Source organism: Mauremys reevesii, linkage group 11 (assembly GCF_016161935.1).
Source record: "Mauremys reevesii isolate NIE-2019 linkage group 11, ASM1616193v1, whole genome shotgun sequence".
Lineage (NCBI taxonomy): Eukaryota > Metazoa > Chordata > Testudines > Geoemydidae > Mauremys > Mauremys reevesii.
In genome coordinates, this window is record NC_052633.1 from 54,562,006 (window position 1) to 54,577,562 (window position 15,557).

Below are 15,557 nucleotides of genomic sequence, written 5' to 3' on the forward strand. Positions count from 1 at the left end.
TAACAAAACAGCAGAGCATTGGTTAACAACACTTAAACTTCAAAAAAAAAAATCCCCCTGGGAAGTGGGCTCTGAATTGGTTAATAATGTGCAGTACTTGCTAAATTGCTGACTTCCAGATGTGGAAAATATCTTTCTTGTTGAGGACCTACGTACCCTGATTGGATTACGACAGAAGCGTCACATTGGAAAGCTTTTGAGTGATGATTTAATTAACCATACAGTAGAAAGCTGCATTTGCCAGGAAACCCCTTCCAGATTTGCATAACCAATCCCTTCAGTGCAAAGGTGGAGTCTGGTTTTTAATATTATTAGTATTATTATAATTATTATTATTATTATTTTCCTATTTTAAAAACTGTTAAACTTGTTATCCCCACAAGTTCAGTGCCACTCACCCAGTCACTCTAGCTAGCTATCTCCTTCCCCCCAAAAAGGGAAGAGAGACAGAAAAAGAGCCATTTCACCCCATGAGCATATCTGGGAACAAAACAGAAAGAATGTCAAATCTCACGTTTTTCACTAGATATAACAGACAATTCAAATAAGATTGTTGAACCTCGAAACAACAGCAAACCTCAACAACAAAATGATCAGAAGTCAACTAGGTGCCTTTTTTTTCCAATTCAAATACAGAGTTTAGTTTCTACCCATAATTTTGAGCTATGGTTTGCTGATCTGAAAGAAGGGGTTAAGGGGTGGAAGGGGGACTGAGAAGGAGAAAGAGACTTTCCTGCTAGAACCCATGCTGACAAAGCTACCCAAGTGAATGTGCCTGCAGAATCTGGCCATTAGAGCTATCTCTATAAAAAGAAGTAGGGATCTTGATTGAAAGACACAGGATCGCTCCCCTTAACTTTCAGTTCCTTTGAGTTATCCAGTTCTGTGAATGGTGTTCACCGTTTTCCGCCGTGTATCCAGTAGGATTTAGTGAAGAGGATAATGATGCCAAAGACTTGATGGTTGCGGGGGGGGGGGGAGGAGGGAGGAGGGAGGAAAGGGAGCGAGGGTCGGAGAGAGGGAGGAGGGAGACAGAGCGGGAGGGAGGTGGAATTTCATTTCTTCCACTAAAGCGTTTGCGGAGACTTCAAGGTATAATCTATCCCAGATCCTTTCCCAGAGAGAAACTTGGCGATCACGTTTCCACATGATGCTCACGTTTGGTGCTCTTCAATTATCCCTCCCCACAAAGATAGGTGGCGCGTGTTTCAGGGTCTCTCCTCTCTCTCCTACAGAAAAGAAAAAGAAAAAAATGTCATTAGAAGAGGCGTAACACGTCAGTCCGTCCCCAGGTTTGTGTTTCCTGGAGTGGCAGAAAGAGATCAGTCCTAACCTGCCCAGCAGGAATAACGGTCCTTCCGACAACTCTTTGCAAGGCTTTTTTACAAATTCTCCAGGAGCTGCATCTCTCTTCACCTTTTCTCCTCCACTTCGCGGCTTCTTCATGCTTTTTCTTCTCACCATTTCTGGCCAAAACTACAAACAAGACTTCGCAGGTAGGTTCTGAATTTAAACATTTCTTTCTTTCTTGTCTTCTCCCCCCCCCCCCTTTGCTCTGCACCGTCTCATTTTCCCCCTTTTTCTTTTCTTTTTTTTTTATTTCGCGTGTGGTGGCTTATTCAGCTTGTTTATAGTTGGGGAACCTCATTTTGAACTAAAATGTAGTCACTTGGCACCAGTTTCAGGAGGGGTTGGTTCTTTTATGGCGAACCGTTCTCTGCTCTTATTCACCTCCCCCCCCCCGTCCCCCCGTACCTGTCCAGCCAGGTAGTAAAGGTGTCTTTTGCAATTATGACAGTAAAAGTTTTAGTGCAAGGAAAAGAATCCATTCTTTCAAACAACCTCACTGCTCATGTATTTTAAGATTCACATAGGATCATCTTAAAGTTTGCATGTACCTGTTAGTGATTTGCACGCACTGTGCATGCACAAGGAGCACGGTTGTACAGTATTTTAGCTCCAGCCTGCTTTTAGAAGTCCCAGCAAAGATGTGTTTCCCCAGACTGAAAGTTTGCTGTTTTGTCTGCCTAGTAAGTTTCATTTCTTTATTTTATTTTGTGAGGCTGGGTGAAGTAACACCTCAGGTTCTGGGATCCCAAAGAAAGAAGTGAAAGTAGTGACTGGAACTTAAAAGTCGTTTACAAAAAATAGTCAATCCAGCTGGGAAGAAAACCGTTCTCAAGAACCCAAGATTGAAAATTATTGGCAACTTTTCTTGTTAATGCTAAGGAGCAGGGCAGATACTGAAATACGTTTAAAACAATTCGCCATTGGTCGTTTTGCATTATTACGCCAATTGTCGAAGAAAGCTCACAGGTCCGGGCTTTTATGAATTTGTTTATCTCCTACCTACTTTCATATATCCTGTGCTTGGTCTGTAATGATGATGTAGAGATTACAAGATGCAGAGCAAGAAATAACCAGCAAATACAAAGTTTTTGCACGTATTCTCTCAATCTCGCCCTCTCCCACACACATGCATCCATGCCCATAAAACTACCAGTTTACTTTCTCAACATGGATTCATTTGCTGTAGTCTGCGAGTAAACATACTGACCTTGTACAGACAATCTGCATATTCACATACACTTACCTGCACATGGATTTGTAAAGCAACCCTGTTTTATAAACAAAAGCCTAAGAAAGGCGAATTCAGAGGAAATAAGATACAAGAGAGCAGCACACTTAACTGACCCATCCTGATATAAATCGTTACTAAAGTTAAAATGGAAAAATCATAACTAAATCCACTTTGTTACAAAATGTGTTGAGACAGGTCATCAGCTTCTCGGTTTTGTGTAAAGCTTTATAGCAGAGGAGAAGACAATAGATGCTGAGGCTAGGGTGGATTTTGTTCAGAAGAGCAAGGGTTAATTGCCCTTGTTTTACAGTTTGCATCTGTTACATCTTTTATAGCCCCCTGTTTAAACTAATCCTCGAGTCAAAGCATCTTTAAAGCTACAGCATCTTCTTCAAGATAGACTTAGTTTCAGGAGCCTTATATCAAGCAAACCAAGTGCTTCCCCACTCCAGTTTTGACAGATTCCGTCTCAAATAAAGCCTGCATGTGTAGACAGATATAGGTACGAAAGTTTACAAGTCGAAAAGGATATGATCATTTAGAAAGCCTGAAAACACTGACAGCAGTAGTTTTGATTTCTGTTTCTTTTCTCAGGCTGGGGGGGGGGGCGGAAGACAGGCTGAAGCTTTGTTTAATGGGCAGGGGGAAACCCTACAATGAATATTGTCAAACCGACTAAAAAGGTGTCAGAGGTTTATAAGACACCTCTCATGGGGGGGGGGGGTAGAAGTGAGGTCTCAATCCTGCGCCTTACCCCACAGGGGAGGGGGAGAGCGAGCGAGCTCTGGGCGCGACCAGAAATACAAATAAAGGTAAAGATAACATTTCATGGGAGAACAAGTTGCAATGTCAGACTAAAGTACTTTTAGGAGGAAATGGTCCGCCTCGCATTGAGTCAAACAGCCTACTGTACGAGCCTGTGCATTCCCTCATACGGTCATGAGTTATGACTCATTTTGAAGATGTAATTCTTGTCTCTCTGATCTCCTTCGCTGTGCAATACAAAAAAAAAAATAAAAAACCTGGCCGGCTGGGAAGGAAGGGGGTCCATTTAATCTCTGCTCCGACCTCCCCCAGCACGGCGAGTCTTTGTGTGTGTGTGGATGGGTTCCTTTTGGGGGGAATATTTGGGTTCCCTTTGGCGCCCTGCATTTAAATGGGATATACCAATGCCCACATTGTTGCTGTGTTTGGTTGTTACATAGAGTCTGCGTGCTGCTGAATCAGGGAGTCGAGTCCATGCGAACTGCCATCTGATCCACTCTTATCAATGAAGCAGCAGATCATGGCGGATGGCCCCAGGTGTAAGAGGCGAAAACAAGCCAATCCAAGAAGGAAAAACGGTAAGAAAACCCTGAATCAAACTTTTCCTTTCGACTCCACTAGAGAGATAGAGGGGGAGAGGGAGAAAATACCACCCAGCAGCAACCGCAGCAGCCCGGGGTTTGCTGGCGATCGCTTTCTATGTGGCGGAGGAGAGATCCGCCTGTTGTATATCTCTGGAGGGGAGAGAGAGTTCAAGGGAGTCCCAGGGAAAGTGAGTGTCAAAGAAGCCGGAGGATCCCAGCTCTTTTCCCCGGGCGCAGTCCCAGTCTAACCGAGCGCTCCTTATCCCCCTTATCCCCCCCCCCCCCACCCCGGACGGCTTTGGAGAAGTCCGAGCAAGTGGGCAGAGTCCCAAATCTTGGGCTTCTGTAGTTTGAGTTCTGCAGAATCACTGGGCGGTTTGGAAAGAAAAGCTAGAGACTGAGCGAGAGCCCCATGCAGACTGTGTGGCTTAGAAAGGCTGAAAGTTTCTTGCCTGGGTCCTTGCTCGATCTAACGGTCCTGGGCTCTGTGTCTCTTGCGCCTGGCTTCTCACAGCCCCCCAGGACCCGCTGGAGTCTCTCTCTCGCCTGCTTTTTTCCCCTTTGACCGCTGCCTGCAGTGGCAGAATTACTTCCCAGACATGTAAGTCTCACACAGACCAAAGCCACTTTCCGGCCAGTTTTCATGTTGGCAGAACCACCTAAGCCATGGACTCTAGTGTCAGGGGGAAGAGAGAGACGAGAGGGGGGCGGAGAGGTATTTTCAATAGTTCCATTAAGGGAGGGAGAACCACGGAAAAATCATATTCCCTGGGAAAAAGGCACCGTGAGAATCCTGAGCCACATTGGCAGGGAGTTATTTACTTTTTAAAAATTGTTACAGACTCAAAAATGAAAGTTCCTTCTCCTTAATCATTAAGAAAAGAATGAGTTTGCTGCCCAATTTCCCATAGTTACCCTCTCCCCTGGTCTCTGCAGGCGACTGAGAGGTTGGGTTCAATGGGACGGGTGTTCTGGTCTGATCTCACATTTGGCAGCTCTTTCCTGGTGTGGGTCTCTGTCCCTCCCTAGTTTCTTCCTTTCTTCGTTGGTTTGGAAGCCCCCCTCCCCCAGCCACCCTGGAGCCCCTGAATGGACATCTCAGCCCCACTTTCAACAACTTTCCTCTAGAGATCAGGAGGAATGAAGATATTTGTGTGAACCTGAACCTATTTGCTTATAGCTGAGCTACTTCATTTAAGTGGAGAGGTGGAGTGGGGGTGGAAGGAGAAAAAACACAAAGACAAGAGAATGTTGATTAGAAACAAATGATCCTTTCTCTCCCCCCTCCCGCCCCCTTCCTCTCTCTAGGTTGTGAGTGTGAGTGAGTGTGTGTGTGTGTGTGTGTCTTTTTCTTGTTGTGGTGGAGGTGTCGAGCCATATGGGGGAGTGATAGAGGAATTTTAGTCAGAAACTGTTCTTTATGTTACCCTTTGTGTTGTCTTTGATCTATTTGCTTGGCTTAGTATTACAAAAAAAAAAAACCCAACTAAAATAATATATTCCGAGCAGCTTCCCAATGATCCGTTCCTTGTTATCTTTTTTTAAAGTCTCTCCCCCCACCCCATACACACACCCCGCCTTTACTCCTGTGTCTGTCATTATTTAAGGTGGTCCTCACATAGGAGACCTCCCCTTCCCCTCATCTCTCGGTAATTTAGTAGACATTAAAATTACACGTAATGTTTCCCTCTCCTCTCTTGTGTTTCCTCTGTTCTTTTTATTAAATGTTGGTTATTGATTTTCTAAAATCAATGTTTGTTGTGGGGTTTTTTTCCCCTCACAAGTATCTAAAGCACGTTACTGATCAACTGGATAACAAAAGCTTTGTGTCAAGTAGCCTTTTTTTTATGTTAAACAGTCATTTTTGAGAGGAAAGAGAATTAGATTTAGAGTGCTCTTTTGCACTAAAGAATATCCTGTTTGTTGGTTTAGCCTTCTTATTTTATCCTTCTCGGTTCTCTTCATACAACATTATTAGTTTAGAGCATTAAACATCCTCACATGTTCTGTGATGAGTGTGTGTACCGATGTGTTTCATGTTTTCGCAAAACAATTTGATCAGCAAAAATGTACAAACGATTTCCTAAAAGCTCTATGGTTATGTATGTGGGAGAGATAATGAATGTAATGTGTACACGCAGTTATTGCACACAAGTCTTTAGTAACACATATGGACCGGACTGACAGATATTCCGTTGCTCCATTGAAAATGTGTTTTCGTGGGGTGCAATAACTTAAGAAAACCAGGAGAGTTGGGAGTAGAAAGTTTAATTGCGATTTTTAAGGTAACTGATCCTACAAACTTCCTTTAAAGTGTGTGCATTGGTTGCACGAAGGTCTAACTACTCCCTTCCCTGTCTTGCTCCAACCAATGCATTTTTATTTTATTTTATTCCTTTTTGTTTCCCCGTGTTTTTTTTCCCTCTGTGTTCCATAATCTGCTTCTTCCATTCATTTCTGAGTCAGAAATGTTCTGGTTTTGAGAAGCAAGTAGACTTTTTTTTTTCCATTTTCTCTCTCGACAAGCACGTATCCAAAGCCTTTTCCTTTGGGGATTGCCCAGGATTTATCTGAACTGAGTGGATTTTTCTTCTCTCCTGGATTCATGGAAAAGATGTCACTTCTGAGCTTGTGTCTTTGCTGATAACACTAACTATGATGATGCTTATCGAAATCATATAGAAATTCCTTGGAAAGGCAATAGCATTACATTTTTAAAAAGCTGCAAAAATAGATGGGCATCTAGGAAACTAGAGTGATATAAATGTAACCAAATAGAAATGATAAAGGGGATAAAAATAGAAGAAACCAAGTAGTACCTAAATGTGTTATATGCTCTGTGTGTGGGTGTGAGTAAGGATGGTCAGGACTCAGGATTAGAAAACGATGCTGGATAAAATTCCTACAAAGCTAAATAGGGTAGAAAGAAAAAAAAACCCTCAGGATTTTACAAGATAACGGAATTGATCAGAGCTAGAGAAGAGAGTGATGCAGTAGGGCAGTGTCAGGGAAGCGTGTGTGTGTGTGTGTGTGGAGGGGGTGGGAGAGGTCATATTAAAAGCAATGGTCATGGGGGGAACCATCCCCAGGAAAAAAATGTTAGCGAGAAAAGTCTAAAGAGAGGGGAACAGGAGTAAGGGGATGGAAGGTGGGGAAATCAGAGGAGCCCGCCGCCCAGGAATGTGTGTCGGTTTCAGGAAAGTTCAGTCAGATGATTTCCAGTCGCCTGACTCACTTTGTAACACTTTCACTGAAGGAGAGAAAACCCGAAGCCCCCTTCTTTTTCTCCCCACTCTGCACTTCCTCCCCACGTTCCGAGTGATCGCTCTCAAACTGATAGCCAAGCTGCTGCAATCTACGCAGCAGCGACGTTTGAAACTTACAAAGTTTGGCATTTGCTGTTGGTGTTGCTGCCCCTGTTTGTAGCTGGAGCGGTCACACTGGAGATGCTGCCTCGTTCTCTCTTCCTGCTGCACTCAGAGCCTTAGAAATAAGGGGAAGGGGATTGATTTCTCATCACTCCCTCTTTCTCCTTCTCAGGGAGAGATGACTAGGTACAAACATGCTTCCTTAGAACAAATCTTTCTGGCATGGCATGAATTGGGAGTTGAGTTGTCCCCTTTAAAAGCAACAATGTTTGGGGGGAGGAAGAGGAGAAAAGAAAAGTTGGGTCTAATTTTCTCCCAAGTTTCAGTAGACATCTCTCTCTCTGATTTCTTGCCATCTCGCTCCCAGTTGTAAAGAAGAGGGAGAACGTTCAGTACTTCCAAAGCGTCTGATCCGAAAGGGAATACAGACCAAACAAGCAGACACAATTATCCCCTTTAAGAACCTTAACCAAAAAGACAACCACCCACTTCTTTCTAGAGATGCTGGGGAAGAGGGAAAATTCGAATTCACTTCACCCTTTAAAAAGAACAAAATCTAGCTAGAATCTCTGTGTAATGAGAAGTGGGGTTTGTTTTGCCTGATAGGTGAAGTTTGGAAATAACTAGAGTCTCAGATACAAGGGTGCTCCCTAGTAAATTTCAGGTGGCACAAGTTATAGCGGTCAACTGGCAACGTTCCTTTTCCGAGTTCTCTTTACAAGTGTGAAAATCCGTTGCAAGTAGTAGATTACTTTTGAAGTTGATGAGACCATTGGGAGAATATCTTACTACCTCAAAAGGTACCTGGCTATAGGTTTATTTTAAAAAAATATTATTTACTAAATGCAAGTGACCAAGATGCAATGAATATCTAAGTATATCTCGCTATACAGTTTTGACAAGTTTTGACATGGAACAGAGGAGGCTGTTATCTGAGCTATTGATTTTATTTTGAGTTTGGGGAAAAACGAGTGAATTTGGATATTGTTGAATGCCACTGTGGAATAGCATATGCCATTTCCAGTAATTCTTCACTTATTGTTACTGGTTTTGCCACAAGCCTCTTTAGCTATTGCACCTGATCTACAGATAAACTTTTAAAAAATCTTGTAAAATAAAATGAAATAAATTAAAGAATTAATTACCATAAAATCGATATTTTTTTTAAAAAGAACAGCATTGAAAGTTAATTGTTAAATAAATATATACGGTAAACTGTCCAAGGTAAATACAATATATGGAAGATTGAAAAACAAGCTATAGAACCATACTGAGAATATTCTCTAAGAAAACTGTGTCTACCCTTAAAGTGGAAAGAAGGGTGTTGATTCTTTTACAACAGCACCACATTCATTCCAAGAAATAGGAAATTCTTCGCCTCACAACAGTTTTTGGCATCTATATTATCCCAATGCTTTTAAGGTGCATTTTCTCCTCTGAGAAAGAGAACTCTTTGTCCTTTTTACCAAGACCATGGCTTCCCAAGGTAGACACTATTTTGTGCCTGTCACATAGAATGGGAGTGCAGGTTTGCAGTGCTCACAGACAATTGATTGTCTGCCCTAATGTGTTTCATTTACATGTTTATAACGTCAATAGTGCTGGGGTGTCCACTGTACCATTCATTCCAGCATTCCCACAAGGGTGCAATTGTCTGAATAGCCAAGTCAGACACCTTTTTGATTGCTCTTTAGTTGTCTTTTTAGAGTATAGAGAAAAAGGAGAGAAATCTGGGATGCAGAAACACTAGTTGAAAATATTTCAGAATTAAATGTCACTATTAAAGCAGATGTTAACATTAGGCAAATTATATATTTTAACTAAGATTCTAAAGGTGTAAAAAAAAAATCAGAGAGGATGGTTATTGAAACCCGACTAAATCTAGTCCTGTTGCTTATTTTTTAGTCTTTTTTACATGCTGTGTGATTTTCATTTTGCTTTCAGTCTCTTTAAACGCAGCCACCTCTTAACTCTTTGTATGCTTAACTGTAATTTGTGATTTTTCCCCCTATATATTTACATATCTCTGTTTATGCCAACAGCGTCAGCTAACCACTTGGAAAATCTATTGAAAGAATATTTAGGCTGTGGGAAGTATAAACTTTAAAAAGTAAGATCCAAATATTTCTTCATCAAGCATTTTTAATGAAAAAATATTATGATGATTAGACTTTCCTTGAAGCATTTTTAACTTAAATAGCTGTGTGCCAACTTCCTATGTCTTTGGTTACAGTCTTCTTATGCTGTAAGCTCTGAGCAGAGTGTTCCTAGGAGTTCCAAAGTCAATAAAAGATTACTTTTTAAGGTGTGCTGTACTGTTTTTATATGCCACACTGTCTTTATCATTTAAGTTCCTTCTGAGGGAGGCGAGAAGTGCTTGCATCTGTCTACAATTTCATGTATGAATAAATAAACCTCACATCTTATTGAATCAGATAAATTATATGTGTAATATAGCCACATATAGTACATATGGATGCACCTGGGAAATAAAGGTTTCACATTTCAGACCTGGTCCCTCTCCCCCCTAAAAATTTTGATCCCAAGTGCTACAGTTAACCTATTTAGGCCATGGTCCATAAGGGAAGATAACCCTAACTCCTGTGGCATCTAATCGCCAGGGGGGACAAAACTTTTTATAATTTTGTTGCAATTAAAAATTCTCTCTCTCTCCTTTTTTTTTTTTTTTTTTTTTTTGGCCTGTTTGTGGAAAGATTTTTTTTTCTCCCTAACAGGGAAGACACACACAGTAGATGCACCGTTAGCTGAACCCCTGACACGGCGGTCTTTTGAATGCCTTAGGTATGATTTCACTTTCGCTCACATCAATGCTGACCTGAATGCCTTTCATATCTGATCCGCTGTGTCTCTCCCAGTAAACATCCCCTGAGGGGAGAACAAAGAAAGGAGCTCTTCTTCTTCTTAATCACAATTCAGCCCATTCACCGCCGGCAGGCTACATTTGCATTCTGCAACAGAAAGCCAAGATGAAAAGAAAAAAAAAGAGAGTGAGAAGAGGGGGGAAAAAGCAGAAGGGTGGAGGCTGAGTAAAATAACTTAGGTGTTTGTAGCTGTTTGTTGGGCTTCCCCTAGTTACAAGCCTTATATAGATCCTGCTCTACCCAGCCTTGGCTCTTCTGACAGGCAGATAGTGTTACAAGATGGCATGCCTGTGCTATTCATGGCCACTCGCACTAACACTTGAGGTAAAAAGTGTCAGAGAGGGATCAAATTCTACTCGGAGAAGTCTGTTATAGTTAGGGTCAGGTGTGTGTACTCTCGGCTCTTGACTGCTGCCTATTATTTTGTTTTAATTACTATTATTGTTTACTCGCCATGACCTTGGGGAGTGGAGGTGAGGGGAATGTGGTCCACGCAGATGAAAAGACAGCAGGGAAGGAAATGTCCTTTGGACAAAAAATATTTGTTAGTGATGGGATGAGTTGGGCTGGCGTGTTTCTTTCCCTCCACAGGAGAAAAGGGGCAACTCTTTGGGAAGGAAAAAAGCGTTCCCAGTTTTGCGGCTGGCAATAGGTCACATTTGCTGGCTAGAGGAAAATAATAACAACCAACCTCCCCACCCCAACAAGATCACGAAACTGTAAAGGGGGAAAGGTTACATTTGTGTAAGTTTCGTTAGCCAAGTTTTCTCGTGTTTCTTGTATTCACAGCCACCTCCATATTTGCCCCCAGATTTCTCGTCTGTTTGTTTTCCAGAAGCCACTCTGCCTTTCTTTGCAAGACAGTATTAAAAATTTGTTGAGGTTTTGGTTATATTAACTTTTTCTCACCAAGGGAAGGTTTATTTATAACTGAATCCTGCTTACTGAGAAGTATTTAAGCCCTTTCAGGCAGACCTGTCAAAATTTCCTGTGTTGTTTGCCTCCATTTGCCACACGTAAAAAGTAATATGCAGTTGCTTGTGTTAGAATAACCAGGGTAGTGCAGAAATCTTAAGTGACAAGTTTTCAACTATACTATCTCCTGCTTACCAACCTGTCATTTTTTCAGAAACCGCTTTTAAGATACTAACAGTTTTTTTCCCCAATCAGCAAATAGATTAAATGTGCTAAAGCAACTTTGAGAGAGAAGAACAGTTTGAACAATCTGAAGCGGGGAGGGATGTTTTATTTTCCTATAGCTGCTATGGCAGATTTCACTCCTAAGGAGCACACTAACCGAGATGTTACCAGTTGAACAGAAGCATGTGACACAGATTCCTGATTTTTTCCCAGAAGATTTACAGAATTTACAAAAAGAGATTATCTCTACACCTTCCACTCCCCCCCCGCCCACCCCCATGACCCAAGCAATGGAGGATTTAGGCAGATTTACTTCAGTAAACACCTTTGGATACTTGGGGGAAAGTAGGAGTCTGTTTGCAAAAGGAGGCTTTTGTTAAGTGAGGTGCTGGGATAATGCTTTACCAGGCAGCTGTGATATTAACCTACCCAGTAACGCTGGAAAACTGTTTAACTCTTTGTGTGCTATACACTTGTACTCATCAGCTAAGACTTGTGTTCCCAGGGGGACTTTCTTTGGAAGTTCCAAGTTATGATTGTTCATATAGCGGTTTGCATAACAGAGAGAAAGGAATAAAAGCCTGACATTTTTTAGACCATTGAAGCTAGTCAACCAACAACATAGTTTTCTCATTTATAACTGAATCATTTGGGCTGAGCTGTGGCTCCAATCAGATTTATGAATGGCGACAGAGTTATAACAAATCAACCTGAAAAAAATCCTTAGCGCATATTGAGGATAAAAAAATGTTTGTTAAACTTAAAAAAAACAGTTGGAAAACTTGCAGGCACTCATAATAAATCTTTAGGGTGATTTAGATGAATTTAGGAATCTGTCTTGAAAAGTAAAATAGTCTTTTCTTTTAAAAAAAGACACTATAAACTTGCAAACCTGTAAGAGTCGAGGTCTGATATTCCATCTCTGAGGAAACCTGCAAGGTTTTCAAAGCATATAACCAGTTGAAACTACACTTTCACCTTGTAAGGCAGCCCCATTTAATTGCCCTACCAAGGTACCCCAGTTATGCCAGGAAGGAGTTAATAATGGGTTATTTTTTGCTGGGCATAAGAATAACTTTTTCAGGTGTTGCTTTTTTAGTTTAAATAAGATTGCCTTATTTAGTTTTCAAAAAGTGTAGGTGTCAATGTTAGAGCAGCCACAAATGTGTGAGAAAGCAAAGGGTATGAGACATGACAGAATTAAAGGTGTTTGCTATGTTGTTACCCGTGTGTCAAGCTGCAAGCTCCCTTTGTCACAGCCTTCTGGTGATTTGATAGTGCAGATCCACATCCCGTCTAGGTGATACAGCAGTTTTTAAGTGTGGGTTTTGATGTGCATGTGCACTCATTGCTATTGCAGCCTTCCTCCCAAATTCCATTAAAACACCTCAGTATAACACACACACACACACTAACTCCAGCCTTATAAAAGAGCACTGTGCACTCAAATCCCAGGGCAGCAGCAGCAGCATTACAGTATCTGGCATGGAGTGTAGTTTGGCAGCAATGTCATCTGCCAAATCATCCCATAATTACGTTTTATGTTATTTGTATGAATGACCAAGCATGCAGTATTCCTTTAGAAATCAAAGAAAGGCTTAAAAATGCATTTTTGAATACTTTCAGACCATGGTCAGGTCACAGTTTGGGAGATGAATTAAACTGATCTCATTTGTGATCTAATTGAGGTTGGCAACAACCTTAGCAGTAGCAATAACATACAAACAGAAATCAAAGGACAAAATTCAGCAAATCAGATCTTTCGCTAGAAAACTGCTAGGAGTTATTTCGTGATTGCCAACAGAGAAGTTAAACTTTGTCCTCTTTCTCAGCAGCAGTGCAAGCTTTGCATATTTTTCGGGTCTTTCACAGGAAAGTTAGGATAGATACACATACAAGAAGAGAAACGAGCAGTGCCTCCTCGGGCACGTAGTAAAGATACAAGCAGGACATAGCCACTAATCACAAACACGGATGTTGCCAGTGAATCCAGTGGTGTAAACTGAGAGCTGATGTTGCTTCTAAAAGCTAAAGTGCAGGTGGAGGAAGGGAAGAGGAATAGGTTTAAGGAGTGACAAGAGGAATAGGTCGAGGAGCTCAGTTTAAGCAAATGTTCCAAGTAGAAACTCAAGGCAGCTCCTATCTTTACATCTGTCCGTGCGGACTGCAGGAATGTAATTATCACGGTGATGTAGGATTGTTTACAGAGTTGGATATTAGTGTTCTGAACTTGCTTTGCACGGGGGGAGCCTGGAGTGCTGTAGCTTTGTAAGACAACACGAGGCAGAAATGCTTGTCACTTGGCTGTGAGTTAGTTCGAGATGAGGCCCCTGGTTTCAAAGGTCAGAACCAGCTCCGAAGCTTCATCCGAATTTGCCCAAAGTTCACAAGGTGTTTGGGTTCCGTGTCTAGCTGTGGAGAGCCGAGCCGAGCCGAGCCGAGCCTCCCCATAGATTGAAGTAGCGATGTGTTCAGAGGATGGCTTTGGGCCAGAACAGCTTTTCCCTATGATGAGAAGACAAAGGTATTTAAATAAATTATTGACAGAGACACGTCTATAAATCCTGGAAAGCTGTGCAACTGAGCACTGTGGACTCTCCCCCACACACATCTATCTTTTCTACACTTAGCTTTCTGTGGTCTCTAAGAATGTGGGTTTCACAAGGGGAGGGCCCCCCGAAACGACGTTTTACCAGATATCTCTCTCTCTCTCTCTCTCTCTCACACACACACACACACACACACACACACCCCTTAACTGCTGGAACCTTACAGCTTCGAAGCTCGCTCCCGAAGCCGAGCTGAGATGTGCGTATCATTGCGAACGAGCAATTAAAACGTAATTGGGAAGTTTAGAAGACTCCTTTACTCCCTTATTGCTGCATCAGAGGGGTACATAACGTCATCGCGTCAGGCAAAGGGAAAAGACACGTCGCGTGGGCTGTTCTGCCACCACAGCTAGTGACTCCAGGTGCTCTTTGTGTGTTCCCACCTGGCGTATGTCTTTCGTGGGAGGCTTGTGCTGTATTTTCTGGCAGTGGTGACAGGCGGTATTTTGTACACCGTCTCTCTCTCCTTAGTCACAGCCAGCAGTTCTGTACTACTTCAGCCTCTCCTGGCGATAGGAGCACGCTGTTCTTTCCACGTTTGATTGTTGGGTGGGACAGCACTGCTCGCAAGGTCACAGGCAAGAGAAAGAATCAATAACAGATCAACATCTAAGCATCTAGATCATAGCAGCTAAGGTTTGTACGGGGCCCACCCGCCCCAACTCGTGGATACATTTCATCCACTTCAAATGGTCCAGCCAATATGCTAGTCATTTCAAATGACTCTGCCAAGAGTCATTTGTTAATGTGATACAGAGCTGGGCTCTAATCATTTGCTTAAGTATAACTGTATTGACGTGGTTTAGCATTTTAGCCATTGCAGTCAGTCGATGAAAGTTTTGCCACAGCAGGACCGGGCCTGTTAGTCTCCATTGGGGTCGGAGCCCCTTGCAGCAGTATTTTCCCCACTGGGGGGTGATGCAGGGAGGTACCTAGGCCGAAAACTGGTTTCGAAACTCCCATTTCTAGCCTAATTGTGCTGGAGTCCGCTTCAGCCAGATTGGTGCTGTGAGAACGTGTTTAGACGCTGGAGCCTAAACACAGGACAGCTGGGGCCTTGGGAACTCGGATCATAAAATAAACCACCTCCCTGGGTCACAGACATTACCTTTCTGTCCTAACGCCCCCTGTCTCGACCCGCACCGTATTCTCCCCGGGCTCAGAGGAGGTAAGCTTTTATCCCAGCCCCTGCTTGGTGGGGTGCACCGCACGGGAGGGTTGCATGCGCCCCAATAGCTTACATGCCAGTGTTAATGGCCCATGCTTAACTGGCCTCGATCAATCCGAGACCGAGCGGTGTGACTGAGGAGGAAGGGTGGGATCAGCTGCGGATATTTCAGCTCTTTCCTTATTCTCCTCTCCGCTTCAGTTAGGTGCGGAGTTTAAAAGCAAATTAATTGCAAAGTGTGTGTGGCCTTCAAAGCACGTTCCTGGCAGCTCGGGGCGGGGAGGGGGGAATCTCGGAGCCACATTTACAGTACTAATATGAAAAGAAAGTTTCAGATGACCCTGGAACACTTCGAAACGTGTGGAGTTTTACACTTGTGCGTGTAAAGTGTGAGGTAGCCAGGCCTTGTGAAACCCAGACCACAAATGATACGTGTCAGTGGGTTCTTTGATAGGGCTTC

At 42.7% G+C, this 15,557-nt stretch overlaps 1 protein-coding gene and 3 long non-coding RNA genes across 8 annotated transcripts in view; 2 read left to right on the forward strand and 2 right to left on the reverse strand.

The window, feature by feature from the left end:
• Window positions 1-279: 279 nt before the first annotated feature.
• Window positions 280-2,054, reverse strand: LOC120374220. The gene is made up of 3 exons (XR_005585942.1): window positions 1,899-2,054; window positions 1,334-1,476; window positions 280-1,229 (listed from the first exon to the last, which is right to left on the reverse strand). It is a non-coding gene; the product is annotated as an uncharacterized LOC120374220 (long non-coding RNA).
• The window catches only part of ZEB2 (zinc finger E-box binding homeobox 2), a 125,918-nt gene continuing 111,659 nt past the window's right edge, over window positions 1,299-15,557 (forward strand). For 2 of the 5 annotated variants that reach the window (XM_039493528.1, XM_039493527.1), the window contains exon 1: window positions 3,591-3,924. Coding sequence is in view for 4 of the 5 variants with exons in the window: in XM_039493527.1 (XP_039349461.1) it covers window positions 3,852-3,924 (73 nt within the window). In the remaining variant the exon portion in view is untranslated. Of the gene's footprint in view, window positions 1,497-3,590; window positions 3,925-15,557 lie in introns of those variants that run through there. The other 3 variants (XM_039493523.1, XM_039493525.1, XM_039493526.1) reach the window with 3 other exon arrangements.
• On the reverse strand, window positions 11,608-15,175 carry LOC120374222. The gene is made up of 3 exons (XR_005585945.1): window positions 15,038-15,175; window positions 14,313-14,489; window positions 11,608-13,825 (listed from the first exon to the last, which is right to left on the reverse strand). It is a non-coding gene; the product is annotated as an uncharacterized LOC120374222 (long non-coding RNA).
• LOC120374223 overlaps window positions 15,055-15,557 on the forward strand; it is a 1,966-nt gene continuing 1,463 nt past the window's right edge. Inside the window, exon 1 of the long non-coding RNA XR_005585946.1 lies at window positions 15,055-15,097. This is a non-coding gene — a long non-coding RNA (uncharacterized LOC120374223). The remainder of the gene's footprint in view (window positions 15,098-15,557) is intronic.